This window comes from Durio zibethinus, chromosome 27 (genome assembly GCF_047325235.1).
Source record: "Durio zibethinus cultivar Kanyao isolate XHJ-2024 chromosome 27, ASM4732523v1, whole genome shotgun sequence".
Classification (NCBI taxonomy): Eukaryota; Viridiplantae; Streptophyta; class Magnoliopsida; order Malvales; family Malvaceae; genus Durio; species Durio zibethinus.
This window is the reverse complement of record NC_143188.1, coordinates 13,842,575-13,864,857: the sequence shown is the minus strand read 5'-3', so window position 1 is coordinate 13,864,857 and position 22,283 is coordinate 13,842,575. Positions and strand designations below refer to the sequence as shown.

Genomic DNA, 22,283 nt, shown 5'->3' with positions numbered 1-22,283 from the left:
AATGGTAATTGAAAAATTGTCAAATGTTGTATACGTCAAGAAAATCAGGTAAGTTGACAGACCTTGTGGTTATTTTAGAAGATTGGTGTTTTCTAAATGTTCTACCATTTACTAGTTGTCTTATAAATGATATAATTGGATATCTATTTTTAAAAAAATAAAATAAATAATATTAGATATTGTGAAATTGATCGTTTTATGATTTGTGAAAATAGAATTGTTTTTTAAAATCGGGTCAAGCATGAAATAATAAATTATTAGTCTTTTGAAATATTGTGAGTATTGTTAAAATAAAATTTGGTATATTGAAAATGTTTTATTGAATTGTGTATTGTAAACATCGGTGATAATTTATGATTATTATTGTGGATTGTGATACAATTGGAAGAGAACGAAAATTAATACTTATTGTGGATTAGTATTGTGATTTGGAAGTATTGTTTTATAATACATGAGCCAGCCAGAGAGATCTTGTTACTTACTAAACCGTAGAGCTCACTCTTTTTAGAATATTTTTTAGATACTGAGGAATAAGCATCCTAGATCCCAATATACTTTAAGTCAAATAGATAGCCTACAGTTCAGCTATGAGAATATCAGTCCATCCAACACCATGCACAAAACCTTTTGGAAGCAATGGTTTTTCCGCTTAATAAACAAAAGAAATATTAGAAGTTTTTTTTTTTTTTTTTAAGAAAAACACAAGAATAATAAAAAAAATACTTCTTTTTGGTTTTTGAAAAGGTCTTTTGACAGGAAAATAATGTAATTTCTTGTTTTTTTAGTATTGTTAACAAATAGGATGTTGAGGCAAAAATTGGATTTACTCATGTACCCTAATTGTAGGTATTTTCTATATATATATATATATATATATATATATATGTTGGTATAGTTCTACCTACAACTACAAGTTGGCTTTTTAGGGTTTTTTACATGTTGGATTCAAGTTTCACAAGAGGTTAAAAGGTTTTCAGATTGTTTCTTTTTGATGTTTTGTGTTGGAATACTTCTGATCCTCGTGCACTACATACAGCAAGTCAAAATATTTCAGTTTTAATAGAAATATTTCATTAGCTGTTATTAAAGTTATTGTGTTACAAGAGTATAGATACTTCATCCCACTTAAAATGGTTGGAGTTTGGATATACATAGCTGGTGCATAAAAATGAATGCGTAATATGTGTAGAAGGGAACATATAAACTTTTATTAAAAATAAACAATATAAAACAATAAAATGTGACATAAGTAAAATATGAATACAGGCAAAATTATTTGAAATTAAAGGAATTAAAGTTAAACAATTAAAACCGCTAAATCAAGGTTTATGACAGAATATAATTATTATCGTCATGGCATACGCTGGAGTCTCTAAACTTTAAATTGAATGGATCTAAAATTGAATATGAAGTGTAAATTTAGTAGTCATAAAGAAGCAAATGTTAGTGTAATTCTATCTACAAATTGGTTTTTTAGGGTTTTTACATGTTTGATTAGAGTTTCACAAGAGGTTAAAATGTTCCTAGATTGTTTCTCTTTGATGTTTTGCATTGGAATACTTCTGATCCTCATGCTCTATAGGCGGCAAGCTGAAATATTTTAATCTTGATAGCATTATTTCATTAGCCATTACTAAGATTATTGCGTCACAAGAATATAAGTACTTTACCTCTTTTAAAATGGTCGGAGTTTGGATATATAGCTCGTACACGAAAACGAATGTGCAAGATGTGTAAGGAAACATATCAACCTTTGTTAAAAATAAACAATAAAAAATGAATGCAAGCAAAATTATTTAAAATTAAAGGAATTAAAGTTAAACATTAAATTAAGACCACTAAATCAAAGCTTAGGATAAAATATAATTAATATCTTCAAGTTGATGCTGTGCTTGGCTTTGGGAAACCTGACAATCCTTAATTAAAACTTATTAAAAAGAACAATATGTGGTCTAAGAAAATAAATTTAGGATTTGGGAATACATTTATTTATAAAGAAAGAGTTAACACCTCCAATAACGTTCATTCAAAAATAGTATCAATTAATAATGTGTTATCTATCATAATTTTATTAAAATAATCTTAATTGATATTTAAAAAAATTTTCTTTAATTTTTTTATTATAAAAATTTCTTATTACAAATAATAGACCATTTTATTTAGGAATAAATGAAATTCATTCGCGTTGAAAATTTTATCTAAATTTCCAAGCTATATTTAAAAAAAAACGTTCATTCATTTTGAGAATTTTCACATTAATCCTCTTTGTTACAAGTTTGATTATAAATTTGTTGTGATAAAATATTGTTTTAATATATTTTGTTATTAGTGCTATATATTATTAAAATTTAAAACTCAAGTTAATAAATTTAAAGATTTGTTTTGCTGCAAACAAATCTTGTGCTCAATTCTTTTGCTGCAAACTTGAAAGAGATTGGTTCTAATAATGGCCGCAACAGATCATGTGGATCTGCTTTCGTGAGTGACTTCAGTTACTTCGACGAAAGTAATTTCACAATAAAACATGACCGCCATGGGATAAGCGGTTGGACACATGTTAATACAACACTGCAGTGGGGCATACCAAATCGTGGGCTGTGCGAGTTGGAAGAAGGTTCAAACACATTTTGTAGCTCCGATCGTCTATATTGTAGGTCCAACATGAGTTCTACGCATCTATGTGTTTGCAACGTCGACTCCAACTTTGACGAGGATTATTCCATTGATGTCTGCCAAGGTAATATGTTAATTCATGTCTTCTGATATGCTATGTGTTTCTATCTTTAATTATTTTATTCATTTCATAAATGACAGAAACAGGCAAATGTGGGAATCGTATATGTAAGAATTGTCATACGCTTTGTCCGAATACTCCTGGTAACTATTGTTCGTTGCCATGCCCTAATAAATATAAATACGCAAGGGACAAAGATATGTGCAAGCCCATAGCGATTGATTCACCAACGTTGCCAGCCAAAAAGGAGGGAGACTTATTATAGTTGCGTGTCAAGTTCCCTTTTTTTCTTTTTTTTTAATACTAGAGAACCAAACTGACAGTCTATTTGACAGTTCCATTGAAGATTCTCACTACATCACAAGATTCGTTTTATGATTGAGTTCAATTATAAAATGTACCCTCAATGCGGTGGGAGCCCAATTAGACTCCAAAATTAATGAAAGCTTATTATCTATATTCAAATTTCACCCCTCTCTTATCACTTGTATTCAAATTTACATTTTAATTACATTAATAAAATTTGTGCCCTATGTAGGCTGCAGCACAAGTATTGGAACAATAGTTGTTCTAGTTGGTACATGGGGTATGTGCAAAGCACTAAAAAGAAGAACTGACATAAGCTTAAGCAAAGATACTTTAAAGGAATGGAGGTTTACTACTGCAACAATTGTCCAGCAATGAAGGTAACGTTGAAAAAATAAGGTTGTTTACTTCAAACGAGTTGGAAAAGGCAACAGATTACTGTAACGATAATCGAATCCTCAGTCAAGGAGGGCAAGGAACTGTTTATAAAGGAATGTTAACTGTTGGAAGCATTATGGCAATCAAGAAGTCCAAAATGGTGGAACAGAAGAAAGTTCATGAAAAGAAGCTTGAACAGTTCATCAATGAGGTGATAATTTTATCAGTGATCAACCACAGAAATGTGGTTAAGCATTTAGGATGTTGCCTGGAAACAAAAGTCCCTTTGCTAGTGTATGAGTTCATCCCCAATGGAACACTGTCTCAACTCATACATGATCAAAATGAAGAACTCCCAATGACTTGGGAAATGCGTTATCGAATTGCTATAGAAATTGTCAATGCATTATCCTATTTCCATTCGGCTGCTTCTGTCCCCATTTATCATCGAGACATCAAATCCAGCAACATACTTTTGGAAGATAAATACTGAGCCAAAGTGTAGGATTTCGGAACATCAAGATCAATTGCACTTGAACGAACTATCTAACCACTCGAGTACAAGGAACTTTCAGATACTTAGATCCTAAGTATTTGCGATCAAGTCGATTCACAGAGAAGACTGATGTTTATAGTTTTGGGGTTGTTCTTGTTGAACTTTTGACGGGACAAAAACCCATCTCCTCTAGACAATCAGAGGAAGTAAGAAGCTTGGTTCCATTTTTTCTGCTTTCAATGAAGGAGAATTCATTATTTGACATTCTTGATCCAATGGTAATGAATGATGGTCCAGAAGAAGAGATTTCTAGCAGTCGCAAAGCTAGGAAAAAGATGCTTGAATCTTAATGCAAAGAAAAGGCCTACAATGAAACAAGTTGCAATGGAGTTGGAGTTGATTAAACCGTCAGAAGAAGCTAATGCGAGTGATCCAAGTGGCGATGAAGAATCTGATACAAATGACATAATTGATCCTTGGACTATTGCTTCTTGTTCAGCTATGTCAATTACAAACAATTTGTAATTACCATTGTAATTACATCCATGGTACTCCTACTTTTCAACAAGTTTTTAAACGTTTTTCCTTTGGTATGTACTGGATGTAATATATCTTCATGTTTAGTTTATATTATTATCCTTCTTCTAAATTCAACTATTTTTGTCTCATTTCTTCATCATGTTCTTTTTTTTTTTATTCGAGACTATTAAGGTTTGATTCCAAATCACTATAATTAAAAGTCCAACACAATAAACAAATCAACCTGTGATTCTTTGAACTTTTCGTCCATAGTTAGTACATGTTTGTTCCTGCTCAAAACAAATTTGTCTATCTCCCAATATTCATATCCCAAAATGAAAAAGTTCATATCAACTTAAAATCTTATTCTTGTGTATTATATTAAATAAATATATATTTTATCTTTTAAATTAGTTTGTGATCCTTTGAATTGTGCGCGAGCTATATTATCATTATCATAAGGACGATATTATTATTTTATTTATTAAAAAGAATAATATTATATATTTTATCCAATAATATGAAAATTTTACTCTTTTCAAAGGATGTAAAGGTAATAAATAAAAAATTATATCGAACACCATATTTTACTTATAAAATTTTTATTTTTTTAACTTATCAAAAAGGCCCTAATTAATTTTAATGATTTAATTATTTCTAGTTAAACTATTTTTTCTTGTAACTTACTCTTGGATTTTCATGCTTGTGAGTTGTTATTGTTTTGTGCCCATGAGGCTTTGTTTTAATTATTGAATTATAAAGTTTTAGATTAAGTTTCATTCCCATTATATTAATTTTATTCAATTATATATTGATTAATAAATGAGTTAATAGCATTCATTGTTCCTAATTTTTGATCTAAATTTTATTTTGACCCCTAAATTTTAAAAAATTCTAATCAAATTCTTAATTATCCAAAGTTGTCCTATTTTGATCATTTTGTCTATAAAACCGTTTAAATTGATGCAAACACCAATCGACACCACATATGAAGTCAACTCACATTTCACGTGGCAAATAAGGAACCAACATGGAATCCTTTAAAAGTTTAGGGACCAAAAACGAAACTATCTCAAAATTTAATATATTATATATAATTTTATAAAATGTTAAATTTAAAATTATATTTTTATATTTTTTGTTGTAATATAATTTATTTCTAATATTTTTTGTTTTTAATACAAAATAGCTCTTTAAAAATTAAAATTAAGTTAAAAATTCAAATTCTCTTTTAAAAATTCAAAATCATTTTAAAAACAAAAAAAATTTATTTTGTATTAAAAATATTATTTTACTCATAAATCATAACAAAAATATTACTTTCTATCCATAAAATATATATTTTAAAATATTAAATGTTTTTATTTTTCCTTTTCAAATTTATTTTATACAAAATAAATAAAGGCAAAGATAAAAATAGTTCATGAAAATTTTGACTTTTATATATTTCAAATATATTTTATAAAATAATATATTTTATAAAATATTATAATTTAAATTATTTTTTAATTTTTATTATGATATGATTTATTAATAAAATAATATTTTTATTGGAAAATATATTTTTAAAAAATTAAAATTAAGTTGAAAATTCAAAAATAATTTTGCTAAAATTACATATCATTTTAAAAAATCAAGTAGAAGTTTTTATATTGGTTTCAAAAATTAAATAAAACTTTATATAATGTTAAAATATTATGTAAAAATTTTTAGATCATTTTCAAAATTAAAATAAATTTATTAATCTATTCAAAAATATAAAAACGTTATATTCATATAAAATAAAAATATAATTTAAAACATTTTTATTTTTTTGATAAAATATATTTTATAAAATATATTTAAAAGGAAAAAAAAGATATTTAATATTTTAAAAAAATAATTTTTTGGATAGAAAATAATATGTTTTGTTATGACATATGAGTAAAATAATATTTTTAATAATTTTTTTGTTTTTCAAATTTATTAAAATTCTTTAAAAATTTGAATTTGAAAATTTTAACTTAATTTTAAGTTTTGAATATTTATTTTCTATTTAAAACAAAAATCTATCTAATAAGCTATATTATTAAAAATATGCAAATATAATTTAAAATTAGTATTTTTTTTATAAGTTGTGTATGAAATATATAAAATTTTAAGATGGTTTCATCTTTGGTCCTTAAACTTTGAGAAAAGTTTACTTTGGTCCTTCATCTGCCATGTAAGCTAATTGACATCCTCACCTGATACAAGCTGATATTTACTATCAATTTAGACGGTTCTATACACGAAAAAACCAAAATAAAACAAATTTGGGCAATTAGGGATTCAATTAAAACTTTTTAAAATTTAATGATCAAAATAGAATTTAGATAAAATTTAGAGACTACAGATGTTATTAACCCTTAATAAATTAATTATTTTGATTTATTTATTAATTTTTATATAAAATATAAATTTAGATTATAATTTTAATTTCATAAAAAAATATATTATTACTCTATCACATTGAGCAATGAACATTCCCATTTAACTAAGAAATTAAGACTAAGGGCTACTACATAAAAAGCCACTCTTGGGATGATGTGAGTGATCAAGACCTCCTTAAATTGCTTATTGTTGACCCACTTGAGCTTGTTTCAATCTTTTTGGTGAAATTTCATTTTATTTTTATTTTCTTACAAAAAAATTGTAAAAGAGATAGAAGATAGAATTATAAATACTAAAATTTAAATCTTAAACTTATTAAATATCATCTTACAAGAAAAACTGCATAAATCAAATTAAACTTTAGATTCAATTTTACATGAACTTTGAATCTAATAAGCAATTACATTAAAAATGATTGCTACGACTTCCACACTGTAGCTAGAAAGTGAAAAACAATGGCATCCTTCCATGGTCCTGCACACTTTAATCTCCAGGTTTTGACAAGTCGTAATTCCAAGCAGATTCTGCTGTGCGGCCAATATCATTTTTTTTTTTGGGTAAATACTAAAAGTGTTGAAAAAAATTGACCAAATAGCTAGGCAATGGATTTTCATGAACTAAATCATGGAATCCTTTTGCCTTTTTATATCTTCAATCATCTACTGGTCTCATTCCAATCATCTTGCCTTCGTTATTACTTTAATCTTTATTCGATCAATAAACTTCACTATTACAAAATATAATACCTTTGCATTTATTGGTTAGTACACAATCATTTTCTCTTTAAAATACTTTATTATAATCTTTATTCCATAAGTACGCATATAATTCTTCTTAGATCGTATGTATCATGTTGAATATAATTATTTTTTTAGTTTTTATTTTAAGCTGTAATTAATTAAAAAATTACATTCATACCTCGAGTTGGTATGTATATTACTGAACATATTCGATAAAAATAAAACTAATTGATATACTAAATTTGACAAATTTTTTCATCAAGTAGGCTATAATATGAGAATAGAAACTAATTGATATACTAAACTTGACAAATTTTTTCATCAAGTAGGCTATAATATGAGAATAGCAGTTTGAGTCTTAGATCTACTAAATATTACTTTTTAAATATAATATATAAATCAACTGAATTATTCTATATGAGTGAAAAAGTATTACTATCTTTCCAGCGAAAAAGAAAAAACCTATGGTGATTCATTTTAAACAAATTACAAGCAAAACCAAATGAGAATCAGAGTGAGTAGAAGAAAACGCGAGATTTTTTTTTTATTAAGCGACATAAAATATTTGGATTTTTTTGAGTATAATTTTTTTTAGATTTATCCGAATTGTTTCATGAATTTGGTCTTGAATATTACTGTTTCAAAAAGATAAAGCATATAAATTTATATACCAAACTTGTTACTTTAATAAAGTATAAAGAAGATTGGATCAATCTAAAGTTAAAGCAAGCTACCATCTTTGGGGTATTGTAAGGCATAAATCCTGCAGCTCGGGTACCCAAATATAGCCATGTAGAAACAGAAAAACCGAACTCACCATTTCTTCTATCCTTTCGTCCTTTGTTTCTTCGGGCAACTCCAGCCAAATTTCCTTAAACTGTCGTTGTGTTACCTCCTTTGAACCGTTAAGCTAGCTGGTAGAATTTTATGGCGAGCGACAAGGGGAGGCCGGAGAAGTGAGAATTCCTATTATTGAGATAGAGCAATCGGATTCCATGAGAGAACAGAGGATGGAATTAAAATCAGCACTTGTTGAATTCCAAAACCGGAGAAGAGGTGTATCTCAGACAACCAAACCGTTAATACAAAAAGTTACACCTCACCTAGTTGGCGGCATCGAGGAGGACTTGAAGAAATATTTTGAACCGAGGATGGTAGCCTGCGGCGCTTTGCATCATGGCAACCCGAAGTTCGATCGGGGAGAGCGAATGAAACGTTTATTGGCAGCTCTCTTCGTAGAGAAGAACAAAACGACTGACGATGCTCTATTCCACAAGATTAAGGAAGAGATAGAGGATCTTAGGAAGTGTTATAATCCGGAGGACATAAAACACTACGATGATGATGAGCTAGCTTGGATGTTCTTCGTGGACAGTTGTGCAGTGCTGTATACCGTATATTACGTTTTATACGGTGAGTTTGGGAAGTTATTCACTTCAGATATGCTAGATCTCTTGACATTTGCTAAACTTGATTTCTTCTTGCTTGAAAACCAACTTCCTTACAGAGTCCTCAAGATATTGATTGGCTCAACCATAGATCCCAAAATGTGGGAACTATCAATCAAAGCATTCATAAATGATAACCTTATGACAAATATACCAAGTGCGAGGAAGATGATACAGCTGGACGAAAACGAAGCAGAAGGGCAAGATTACGCTCACCTTCTGGACCGGTTGAGGACAGAATTACTTACAGGAATAGTAGAACAGAAAAGCTGGGGGGGGATTGGTAAGTTTCTTCTTCGGTGTGGAAAGAAGGCAAAAAATAAAAGGCTATTTCTGAGTATCATGGATCTTAAAGAATCAGGAATTCAAGTGAGCCCCAACATGACATGCAACCTTCAAAACATTTCCTTCCATTGCAACATTCAGGGAAGCCTAAAGATGCCACGCCTCGTGGTGAATGAGCCAACAGCCTCCAAGTTCATGAACTTGGTAGCTTTAGAAATGTGTCCAGATTTTGCTAATGATTATGCTGTCACCTCATACTTATGCTTCATTTCTTCTCTCATTCAAACACCAGAAGATGTTAAGGAGTTGCGGGCTACAGGTACCCTTCACAATTACTTGGGCAGTAATGAAGAAGTGGTTGATTTGTTCCGTAAGATGAGCAGGAACTTGGTGCAAAATATAAGCTTATATTATGATGTTTATTATGATGTTAACTACAACATCCAAAGGTATTGCAACTCGTGGTTAATACGTATCTCTTCCGATTATTCTAGTAGAAAATGGAGGATTCTTGGTTTTTGGGGCGCCATAGCAGGACTTCTTCTCCCTTTTATTCAGACTTATTTCGGCGTATTTCCATGGAAGTAAACATTACTAGTATTTAATTAGTTGGTATGTGTGTTCAAATTCAATTATAGAATTATGTACTCAGAAAATGTAAGCTTTCATCATTTCAAAATGTTTGAAAATGTGTTTTCACAGCACTCTTTAACCTTGTTGTGGCAGATTGGTATGGATTTGATTTGATGTTTGATTGGATAAATTAAATAAATATACGGTTAAGGTCTGCCTTTATTTATTTTATTTATTTTTACTGTCTTTTTATTTACTTCTATTGCTTCTTTAAAAGTTCTTAAAAAAAGAAATTAACTATAGAGTAGAAAGTCAAATTATAATAATCGATTAAAATGAGTAAAGAAACTAAAATGTGATGCCAACTTTAACCTATATTTTGTATATAAAATAATTAAATTCATTCATTATGCTCTTCAAAAGAATAATTCAGAATTATTTTTGTTTTCTTTTTGCCACTATTCAAAATTAATTATTAACTAGAATGTATACTGCTCGAGTTTTTTTTTTATTTTAATATATTTAAATTTAGTGATAAAAATATAATTTATAAAAAATATATATCTACATAATAACTTTTTTCATATATATTAATTAATAATATTTTTAATGAACAAAGCTTTTTGTATTCATTTAACAACAAAAATTGAGTACTCTCACAAAACAAATTTAATCTAACGTATCATTTATCATTTTCTTTTAAAAAATTCAGATTTTAATGTTTATTGAACTCCCATGAATTCATAATTAATACTTACTAAATAGTATGGAAGTGACTTGTTATTGGTAATTATATTTTCAAATGACCATGATTCATAATTTCTATTTAAATATAATAATTATTATTTAAAATTAAATAAAATATAAATATTCACATGCAAAACATGTGATGGTAATAAGTAAAACCAAATTAAATTAAACACATAATGTTTAATTATTTTATATAAATTTAATTAATTATGAATAAAAGTTCTTTTATAAACATAATTTGCAAGAGTAAATTTAAGTGGCTAATAAAGTTGGTAAGCTATACACTATTAACTTATATTAACTTAACCCACACAAACCAAGACAATTTAATCTTTTTTTATTGCTATACTATGTCAACATTTATGACAAATAAATAAAACTCGTAAGACAAAGTTTAAGTCCTAACAGAATTTAAATTATATTAGCATAATATAATTTAACTTTTAATCTATTTTTATTATTTTAATAATCTACAATTTATTCATTCTTAAAAATTAGAATTTTAAGAATTTTTTATTATATAATGTTTGTATCTAGTACTATCATTTTTCCAATATGATTTTTTATCATGCAAACTAAAATTTTCTTAATGATCTTTTTTGTCTTCTATTTTTATTTTTTAAAATAGATTGTTATTAGCTAACAAATTAAAATATGATAAAGTGATACTTCACAAATCAAAATTCAATTAAAATAAATTGTCTTAATGAATTTAGAATTTCTTTTAAATTCAATTATTTTTGTCTCATTTCTTCTTCATGTTGTTGTTGTTTTTTTTTTTTTTATTGAAGACTTCTAGGGTTTGATTTTAAATCCTTATAACTAAAAGTCCAACACTTTATAAACAAATCAAATGAAAACTCTTAAAAACGCCTGTGATTCTTTGACGTTTTGTCCATAGTTAGTACATGTTCAAAACAACTTGGTCTAGTTCCCACTATTCTTATCCCAAAATGAAAAAATTCATTTCAACTTAAAATCTTATTCTTTTGTATTATATTAAATAAATCTATGTTTCATCTTTTAAATTAGTTTGCAATTCCTTGAATTATGCGCAAGCTATATTATCATTAACACAAGGATGCTATTATTATTTTTTTAATAAAAAGAATAACATTATATATTTTATCTAATAATATAAAAATTTTACTCTTTTCAAAGGATGTAAAGATAACAAATAAAAAATTCATGAGTAATGTCATTATTATTTAAGTACTCAAAAAATTTGAATTATATCAAACATCATATTTTACTTACTAAAAATTTATTTTTTTTACTCATCAAAAAGGCCCTGATTAATTTTGATGATTTAATTATTTCTAGTCAAGCTTGAATCTTGCTCTTGGGTTTTCATGCTTGTGAGTTGTTATTGTAATTTGCCCATGACACTTTGTCTTAGTTATGGAATCATAAAGTTTTACATTCAAGTTTCATTTTAATTATATATTAAATTTATCAATTATATACTAATTAATAAATTAATTATTTTGATTTATTTATTAATTTTTATATAAAATATAAATTTTGATTATAATTGCAACTTTTCTTTTTAATTGTAATAATTTCATAAATAAAATATTATTACTCTATTACCATTGAGCAATGAACATTCCCATTTAACTAAGAAATTAAAACCAAGGCCGGCTACGCACAAAGACAGCCACTCTTGGGATGGTGTGAGTGATCAAGACCTTCTAAATTTGCCTATTGTTGATCCACTTGAGCTTGTTTCAATCTTTTTGGTGAAATTCCACTTGAAAATTTTCTTTTATAAAAGAAGCTATAAAAAATGGAGGATGAATTTTTAAATATTGTGATATGAACTTTATAATTATTAAAAATTCTCTTATAAGAATAATTATACAAATCAAACTAAGCTCTCTTCTGGATTCAGTTCCACTTTAACTTTGATTCTAATAACAATTACAACAGAAATGATTGCTACCACTTCCTACCTATAGCTAGAAAGTGAAAAACGATGGCATCCTTCGATGGTCCTACGCACTTTAATCTCCAAGTTTCGACAAGTAGCAATTCCAAGCAGACTCTGCGATGCTTTTGCTTTCCTCTCTGACTAAATTATGTGAAAAGAAATAACTTGTGTGATTTCAAACAAGTCTCTAAATCCCAACCTCAAGGAAAACATGTTTGGATTCCAATATATTTTTCTCTTTTAAATATTAAAAGTGCTCCCAAAAAATTAACCATATTGCTAGGCGATGGATTTTCCTGAACCGTGGAATTTGATCCCAGGTTTTTCAAAAATGGAGACTGGATTTCAAATCCAAGGGAAGTGAAAGGGGTGGTATTTGATTACTTTAGGGATCAGTTCAAAGCAACCAGAAAGAAAGGTCTTGTGAACTTCGCTCTCCCACTCAAAAGTCTGTTCCTTGAAGAGATGGAAGAGTTGGAGATGCCATTTACTACGGAGGAAATGAAAGATGCGGTTTGGGACTGTGAAGGGGACAAGGCGTTTGGGCCTGATGGTTTTAATTTTAGCTTCTACAAGAAAGGCTGGCATATAATTAAAGATGTGAGGAAGTTCATAGGGGATTTTTACAGTAGTAGTAAGTTAGAAAAAGTAGTAAACGCCTCATTTATATCGTTAATACCGAAAGTGGACAACCCAACAGCATGGAATCATTATGGACCTATATCGCTTATTAATTCCCTGTACAAGATTTTGGCAAAAGTGTTTCAAGGAGATTGAAGAAGGTTATGGGTAATCTGGTTAGCGACACACAATGTGCGTTTGTGGCTGGAAGGCAGATCATGGATGGTGTTCTTTTGGCAAACGAGGTGATCCATTATTTAAAGCAAGGACATGGGTGTGCAAAGGAAGGAATCATTTTAAAGCTGGATTTTGAGAATTCATAGGATAGTGTATCCTGGATGTTTAAGGATTAGGTAATGAAGAGGATGGGTTTCGGAAGGACATGGAGAGGGGGCATTCGAAAGTGTATCTCAACAGTGTGGTTAGTTATGCTGGTCAATGATTCTCCAACAAATCAGTTTCATATCGAAAAGAGGCTTCGACAAGGAGATCCAGTCTCCTTTCCTTTTCATCCTTATTACAGAAGTTTTGCACGTTCTACTTTACGAGGCAGAAAACAAATCACTGATAAAAGGTACTATGTTCCCTTACTCTGAGTTCACTATTTCTCACTTGCAATTTGTAGATGACACCATCCTGTTTCTGGAAGCAAATAAAATGACGGTTAAGAGTGTAAGGAAGATTATGAAATGTTTTGAGTTGATGTCTGGATTAGAGCCGAATTATGAGAAGTGTAACCTGGTTGAATGCGGGGTGGTAGTCAGTTGGTGGAAGGTTTGGCGCAGGAGTTTGGTTGTACGAGGGGATATCTGCCATTAAAGTATCTGGGAATTCCCCTAGGTGTAAGCCCAAACAGGCTGTCTATTTGGAATCTGGTGATAGAAAAGTTCCAGAAGAAGTTGGGAATGCGGAAAAGGAAGTTTCTGTCGTTTGGGGGTCGAGATACGCTAATAAACTCAACACTATCATGCCTGCCTATATATTATATGTCCATTTTCAAGACACCGATTGGAATTATTAAGAAGATTCATAGAATTAGAAGGAGTTTTCTGTGGGAAGGAAGCGAATCACAGAAGAAAATGGCAAAGGTTAATTGGGGCAGAGTTTGTCGTCCTAGGAAAGCGGAGGGGCTGGGGATTCATGATCTACAACTAAAGAAATTGGCTTTGCTGACAAAATTGTGGTGGAGATATGCTAACGAACAGAATTTACTTTGGCGGAAGGTAGTGGTGGCGAAGTATGGTGAGAATATTCAGACTTGGATTCCTGCCAGACACAAAAATGAAGAAGATGTCAATGGTTTGGCAAGTCATAATGGGACACAGTCAAAAGAGCCAGTTAAAAAGTACATTGGAACAAGGGCGTGTAGATGGTAGGTAAGAAATGGTTGGGACGTATTGTTCTGGCTTGACAAATGGTGTGGTAATAAGCCTCTGATGGAATGTTTCCCAAGATTGTTTCGGATCGCATCTGATAAGTATGCAATGGTAATTGATTATACAGTAAACAACAAATTAGATCATCTGGCCTCTTTTTTCATGAGAGATTTGTTTCAATAGAAGGAGGAGATGCTGCATGAACTATGTATAAATTATAAGATGATTCAGCTAGTACAAGGAAATCGAGACAGGATTGTGTGGGAACAGGAATTGTAAGGTAAATTTTCAGTTAAAAAAAATTTTCATCTCTAATGAATGCTTTCCCTTGTCATTCTAATTTGTTTGAATTTAGTAAGCTGTGGAAAGTCAAAATACCTCCAAAGATTCAATGTTTCATGTGGCTGGTAGTGCTGGATAGGATCCCTACCAAGTCTTTTTTAGCGAAACACGGAATTCTGATAATCTTTCCGCGATATCCATGGTGTCAAAGGATGGAAGAGTGTACGGATCATGAATTGTTTTCATGTGTATAGGAGGGAGGTTATTGGTGTAAGTTTATTGAACGGTGGTGTGTGAGTGGGTGCCAACCTCAGTTGCGAAGGACATTTTTCTTTGAAGGTTTCGACTCATTGTTTATGGGTTATTGCCAAAAGTGGTGGCTGGTTTCTATATTAGCTGCATTGTGGACCATTTGATTGGCTCGAAACAAAGTGGTTTTCGATCATAAAGCCTTGACGGTGAATGATCTAATGTTCCTAACAAAGATGAGGACGTTTCACTGGATAAAGGTAGCGGAGAAGAAGGTGGTGATTCAAGAATCGGAGTGGTGGGAGTGCCCTAGGAAGTGTGCTCCAAAATTACAGAATGGTGATAGTAGAGGTGTTGCCCGTTGGAAACCTCCACCAGAGGGTTTATTGAAGTTTAATGTTAATGATTCAGTGAAAGTTGATCGTGGGCCGGCCGGTTGTGGGGGCCATACAAAACGAAGTTAGGATTGTTCTTACGATGTTTTCAGGACCGTTAGAAAGTCAGGAAACCAGTGAAGTAGAATTACTAGCCATTAAGATAGCATTAGAGGTGCTAAAAAAGAAGGGCGGGATGGAAAAGGTGGGTTGATAATAGAATCTGATTCCTCAGTGGTGGTGAGGTAGTGAGTAAAGGAAGAAACAAGACCATGGAAAATGTGGGAGACTTTTGTAACGATTGACTGCTTGAATAAGGAACTTGGTATGGTAAGGTTTGTCACTGTATTACGTGAAGCTAATGGCATGGCTGATGCCTTGGCAAAGCAGGGAGTATATCGGTCGAAATTGTTTGTGGCCTGGTTGTAAAGGCACGAAAAATGACTTGTATAACGTACTCTGTACCGTATCATGAACATCACTTTTTAAAGATAATACATGAACCATAGTTATCTTCTGAGTTGAAAATAGATACTATCTTCCCAACAAAAAAGAAAAAACCTATAGTGATTCATTTTAAACAAATTATAATTACAACTGAAAGAGAATGAGAGTAAGTAAAAGAAAACGCAACGATTATTTTTGGGGATCGATCCAAATTATTTCATGAATTTAGTCTTGACTATCACTGTTTGAAAAAGATAAAGCATATAAAATTTATATACCAAACTTGTAACTTTAATCTAAAGCTAGTTTCTATCTTCGGGTAGTGTAAGGCATATAAATTCTACAGCCAAGTTACCTGAATAAGTTTTGTAAAACAAAAAAAGAAACAATGTTGGTCTCCATGTGATACTTCAATTTGATTTTTCTCTTTTGCACTTTTTTTTAATTAAATAAATTTTGCAACGAATGGAGTTAATAGATAAAAATGACAAAACAATTCTTTTTTTTTTTTTTACTAAGCCAAAATTTATTAAAGTAACCAAAAGGTTACAAAGCTAGTCAAGACTAGCAAAAAAAAAAAAAAAAAACCAGTACCATTACAAACCTATATGAGTGTCAAAGATCACCTAAAAGTAAAACAAAGAAAAGCAACATACAATCTCTCCAGAAAATCCATGAGCAATCAAGATACAAAAACAGGAATCCAAAATTTAACCAACTATGAAAGAGCCCACTACACTCGAGTGTTGAAGGAAAATATTGACAACTAATCATCGAAAGCAAGAAAAGGATATACTTATGGATTCAGAGATATCAAGTAATGACCAGTTGATAGAGAATCAACCACACCATCATAAGACACAAAACCACCATGAACCAATTATTGAACACTAGCTGCTATCATTATCATCTAAATCCCTCCATTCCTTTCCATTAGCTTCTCAATAATAATTTCTTCATCACTATTAAACGACAACCCAAGACATTTCCCAAGCTCCCACGTTTTGATGGCCTCTTCTCTATGCATCGAATTTACCCATTGAATATCATTATCTGAAATACTATTATCTTTTTCAAGGATCACAGGGGGATTAAGAATACACAATGGAACCTTTGAAATCTTCTTCCTACTCCATTTGTAGGTTTTTCATTTCTTTTTCTTGACTTTATGACCTTTCAGATTCTTCTTACCTGAGTAATCAAAATGGTCTACAATATTTTCACAATTACCACCATACTCCTCATCATCCTTTTCTAGATCACTCTCATCATTTTGGACAGACTCCTTTTCTTTCTCCTTCTCAACTTCCTCAACTAAATTCGTAGAATTTGAACTCAGCCGATCTTCTGATGACTTCCTCTTGTTGAGTACCCCTTCACCATTACCATATTCAACCACAGCTAGACCACCACTAATGTCATTAGGTTCTCCCGCTACTTCATAAGAGTTTGGAACTACATCACAATCATCATAGCTTCTAACTCTTATTTCACAATTCACCAAAGGATCAAGACTCCAATTATTTTCTTTAATTGGATCAATATTAGGAATACTCAAAGACACCAAACCATTTAGAGATAGCTTGTCATCAATCAAAGGGCAGGCTTGTATGGGTTCATCCCCTAACTCCTTGGCCTATACATGGTTAGCCACCTCCAATAGATTATCATGTGACAACACCTTCTCACTGTTTTGCGTACTCCCTGTAACGCCCCCAATCCCACATCAGGAGGATGTGTGGATAAGGAATGATATATATGTAGAGACTTAATCCCAAACTTGTGAGGTGTCTTTTGTGGGATAAAACCGTGAAACCTTCGAGTCAGAGCGGACAATACCTCGCAGGTTGGGTGCGGGTCTCTACAAATGGTATCAGAGCCAGCCCTAAACCTTTCGAACCACGCCAAGCACCTCAAGGGAGGCAGGCAGGGTGGTCAGCCTCCGTGACGAGGGCATCACGAGATTGGGTGCGGGAGAATGTCACGGATCTAAGGAACTCCGTGACGAGGGCATCACGAGATTGGGTGCGGGAGAATGTCACGGATCTAAGGAAGAGTCCTGAATCCCACATCGAACATAATAGGAGGGTCCCTGGGGTATAGAAGGATTCACACCACCTCCGCCTTGTGAGGCGCCTTTTGTGGGATAAAACCATGAGACCTTCGAGTCAAAGCGGACAATACCTCGCAGGTTGGGTGCGGGTCTCTACAAATGGTATCAGAGCGGTCACCAGTCCGCAGTTGTGGGAGTCACTAAGTGCTACACGGTGGAGCCGTAGGAGTCGCTAAGTGTTACACGATGGTCTGGTGTGATCTTGGTCCTGTGGATGGACTCGGCTTGACAGGGACGTCAAGCATTAAAGGTGGGGAGATTGTAACGCCCCCAATCCCACATCAGGAGGATGTGTGGATAAGGAATGATATATATGTAGAGACTTAATCCCAAACTTGTGAGGTGCCTTTTATGGGATAAAACCGTGAGACCTTCGACTCAAAACGGACAATACCTCGCAGGTTGAGTACGGGTCTCTACAAAATTGTAACGCCTCCAATCCCACATCAGGAGGATGTGTGGATAAGGAATGATATATATGTAGAGATTTAATCCCAAACTTGTGAGGCGCCTTTTGTGGGATAAAACCGTGAGACCTTCGAGTCAAAGCGGACAATACCTCGCAGGTTGAGTGCGGGTCTCTACAAATGGTATCAGAGCCAGCCCTAAACCGTTTGATCCACGCCAAGCACCTCAAGGGAGGCAGGCAGGGTGGTCAGCCTCCATGACGAGGGCGTCACGAGGTTGGGTGCGGGAGAATGTCACGGATCTAAGGAAGAGTCCTGAATCCCACATCGAATATAATAGGAGAGTCCCTAGGGTATAAAAGGGTTCACACCACCTCTGCCTTGTAAGGCGCCTTTTGTGAGATAAAACCGTGAAACCTTCGAGTCAAAGCGGACAATACCTCGCAGGTTGGGTGCGGGTCTCTACACTCCCTAACTTCGTAGCCTATACATGGTTAGACATAAGCTTTTAGCATCTCATCTAGATTGATTTGATAACTCAAGACCCTTTGTGTAAAAAGACTTGAATATGATTATATGCAACACCATAAGAAACGGAAACTGAACTCATATTAACCTTATCCCCACCAACCATGCAAGAATCAATAATTTTCTTTATTCCAGGTTCCGACAAGCTTTTTTTATGGCAGCAAGAGTCATATTCTTGCCACCTACCTTTGACCACCTCTGCATAAGCTTTGCAATTATTTAGAGGGACCTCAGGCCTACTACTAGGTTCACTAACCTTAGCAGTCTTTGCATGTTGAACTTGGTCTGTAACATCGGATATTCCTTCAGCTTTTAAAAATCTAAGTTTATAAGAACTAATCCAAATGCCATTCAAAGCTACAAGTAAATCCTCATACTTCTTAACATTCTTGAAACTAACAAACCCATATCTTTGACCTCGAACATTTCTTTTAGCAGGAATGTATATATTGACAATGTCACCATATCACTTGAATAATTCCCAGAAATGGGCAGTGAACCATAAATTAGGGAAGTTAGTAAAATGAAAAGGCACTAAAATACCTTCACCCTGGAAGTTTGCATCAGTTTGCTGGTGTTGCTGATCTCTCTGGTTTATAGAATGATGCTCTGAAACTCTCCTTGATTCCCCTTTGGGTGTCACCTCCAGATAAACCTGTGATTACACAAGAAAAACCCTTCCAGACTAGGATTCACAGTCCCGATGAAAAATTTTGTTCCCTCCGCATTGATGAAAAGCTCTAAATCCGTGAGCTAATATAGAGGTCTTGAGCGTAGCGGAAATTGGAGCGAGCAGAGGTTTGGACGTGCAGGGACAAAAGAGCAGGTAAGGGCTTGCGCGGGTAAAGGCTTGGGCGAGAAGAGTGTTAAGGAGTGAGTGAAGAGTTTTGTCAAACACTTGGAGGGTGCAAGCTGAGGAGGTGCCACCGCCAAACGCTAATACGTTTGGAGTGGGGCCTAGTCGAAGAACAAGAGGCTTTAAGTTTGGGGAAGGTCGCGCCAGATAAAGACACCGGCGAGAGAGGGAGTCGGATAAAACAATTCATATCCTATGGATCCCCATTATTTCCGGATGTCCATGTAAGTACCCCAATAAATTTTCTTTGTTTTATTTTTGAACTTTTTCTCGGTTTTTGCTGCTTTGTTTTCCTTTTGTTCTTGTCTTTTTGTTTTATGTTGTTTAAATTAAAGTATTTTTTTAATAATTCAATGAAGATTTACACATAACATTTTATTTGACTTTTAATTTTTAATTTTTTATATTTTTTAAATAGATAATTTTTATAATAAAAAATATTAATTGATAAAAATGTTAAAATAATTTATATATAAAAAGTTTTAATTTATCTCGATTTGAAACATCTTACAGGACATGTTTGCAAAGAAACTGACTTGCAATGGCAGCTTGATTAGATTAAGGTTTTGATTATTTTTGAAGAAAGATTGATAGTGGAATTGATAAATTGTTAATGGTTATAACTGTCTAACAGACAAGAATATTTGAGTTCATCTTCCATGATATAGACCCTGTCCACTAGTTTGTACATTCCAAGTCTTTTCATTTTTTTTTATTTGTCTTTTTTCTTTTGACAATTGCTTCTTGTATAAGTTAGGGGAATTGCCATTTCTTCTTCTCTATTTTAAATTTCCAAACGATGATGACGGTCAGGACGTACAATTAAATTAAACGTATTCACGAGCTTATACATCGGTAAAATGTTAAAGTTTTTATTTTTTAAAAAATTATAATATATAAGATCAATTATTACGAACTCAATTTTAAAGACATACATGAAGAGTAATGGCACATGTATAGTAAAAGGTTGTAGGTCATTCATAAAAGAGAAAGTTATTGTAGCAAAATTTATTGAAATAAGTTACTGTAAAAAAAGGTATAATTCCATACAAAGTAGGCCATTTGCTTAACGCTTATATTATGAAAGCACTTAAAGTTTGAGCATCAACTAAAATATTTTAGTTTATACCTAAGCTATGAACTACTTATATTTATTTGATAATTTCTTGTGAAGGTATCTGACTAGTTATGGCCCTGCGTCTCGGTTACCGGAGTAAAATTTTCCTTCATGCCATCAAGATAATTAAGGAATAGCACAGGCTTGTGGTGCATGATTACCTTTACATGGATCTGGTGGTCCTACTTCTCTTAGATTTCTCTGAATCTCTTCATCGACCTTCTTCCTACAATAACTCAAAATAAAAAACAAAGTACTGAACAACCCAAAGGAGATATCATATAATTAAATAAGAAGAACGTTTCGTATAAAGTTTTAAGCTTACCAAAGTGTGTCTTTCTGGTTAAAGTTGGAGGCAAGACTCAAGATTAGTGAACATGATAGTAGCAGGACAAGCATAGAAAGAACAAGGGACATCTTACAGCGCATGTTTGATAAGAAACTGGTTTCTCGCTGAAGCCAATGGCAGATTTATCGGATTGGGTTGTGCTTATTTTGGTGGAGAATGAGAACTTTGGTACTCAATTTGTTGCTGAAATGGTTATAAAATAAGAATATTTGGGTTCATACTCCACATTAGAAAACCTGGTCAACTAATTTTTCATTCCAAGTCTTCTTTTTTTTTTTCCTTCTTTGACGGTTGGTCGACGGTCGTTGTGAGCTTGGACAATTTCTCTCTCTCTTTTTTTTTTTTTTGTTTTTTTCAAATCTCCAACACTCGAAATGATGATACCGATGTTCTGTTCCCCTTAATCAAATTTTCAAAAGATGATAAAAGTGGATTGTGTAGATTTATCGACATTGGTGATAAGGAAAAGATTATAAAAAACATTTATTTTTTAAAACAAAAAAAGTTCGTAAGTTGAGGATAGAAAAAGAGTAGCTTGGATGACCTGTCGTCGCCGTCTGACCAAAAGGAGCCGAGAAGCTCCAGATTGATGCGACTGATGAAACGTTTTGGCCCATTAGCTGTTTTGTTGCAAGTTACTTGAACCAGGAATTTTTATAGCAACCAATTCTTATTTCAAATGGGGATGAAATAACAGCATGCCCACATTTTTCTTCACAACCAAACTCGTTTACTTCTTGCGATGTTGCTCCTTGAATAAGCCATAGTAGCAGGATAAAGTAAACGCCCGTTCTCTCTTAATTTCTCCCACCTTCGATGACCATTTTGCTGGCTGCATAAGTTAAATAGATATAGCCCGGCGTATACTCAAAAGCTTCAAAGAAGGAAACATTGGGAATTTGAGTTCTTATGAATCCAAGTTCTTGCTACTCTTAAAACCTTGATAATTAAATTCTTGTGAAGCTAAAAAATTTTACGAATCTGAAATCT

At 32.2% G+C, this 22,283-nt stretch overlaps 2 protein-coding genes, 1 long non-coding RNA gene and 1 pseudogene across 3 annotated transcripts; 3 read left to right on the top strand and 1 right to left on the bottom strand.

Annotated features, from left to right (window-relative positions):
* The first annotated feature begins 1 nt into the window (after position 1).
* LOC111279465 (putative wall-associated receptor kinase-like 11) lies at positions 2-4,439 on the top strand (annotated as a pseudogene).
* A 20-nt stretch (positions 4,440-4,459) lies between these two features.
* On the top strand, positions 4,460-13,351 carry LOC149510969 (UPF0481 protein At3g47200-like). Its single transcript, XM_089756355.1, has 5 exons — positions 4,460-4,504; positions 8,500-9,902; positions 9,957-10,048; positions 12,733-12,787; positions 12,895-13,351. Exons 1-5 carry the CDS (start codon positions 4,460-4,462, stop codon positions 13,349-13,351), a joined length of 2,052 nt encoding a protein of 683 aa, XP_089612481.1.
* Positions 13,352-13,633: 282 nt separating this feature from the next.
* On the top strand, positions 13,634-14,571 carry LOC149510968 (uncharacterized). Its single transcript, XM_089756354.1, has 3 exons — positions 13,634-13,867; positions 13,956-14,114; positions 14,197-14,571. The coding sequence occupies exons 1-3, from the start codon at positions 13,634-13,636 to the stop codon at positions 14,569-14,571; spliced, it is 768 nt and encodes a 255-aa protein (XP_089612480.1).
* Positions 14,572-20,820: 6,249 nt separating this feature from the next.
* LOC149510967 (uncharacterized) lies at positions 20,821-21,979 on the bottom strand. The gene is made up of 2 exons (XR_016334839.1): positions 21,270-21,979; positions 20,821-21,170 (listed from the first exon to the last, which is right to left on the bottom strand). It is a non-coding gene; the product is annotated as an uncharacterized LOC149510967 (long non-coding RNA).
* Between the last annotated feature and the right edge of the window lie 304 nt (positions 21,980-22,283).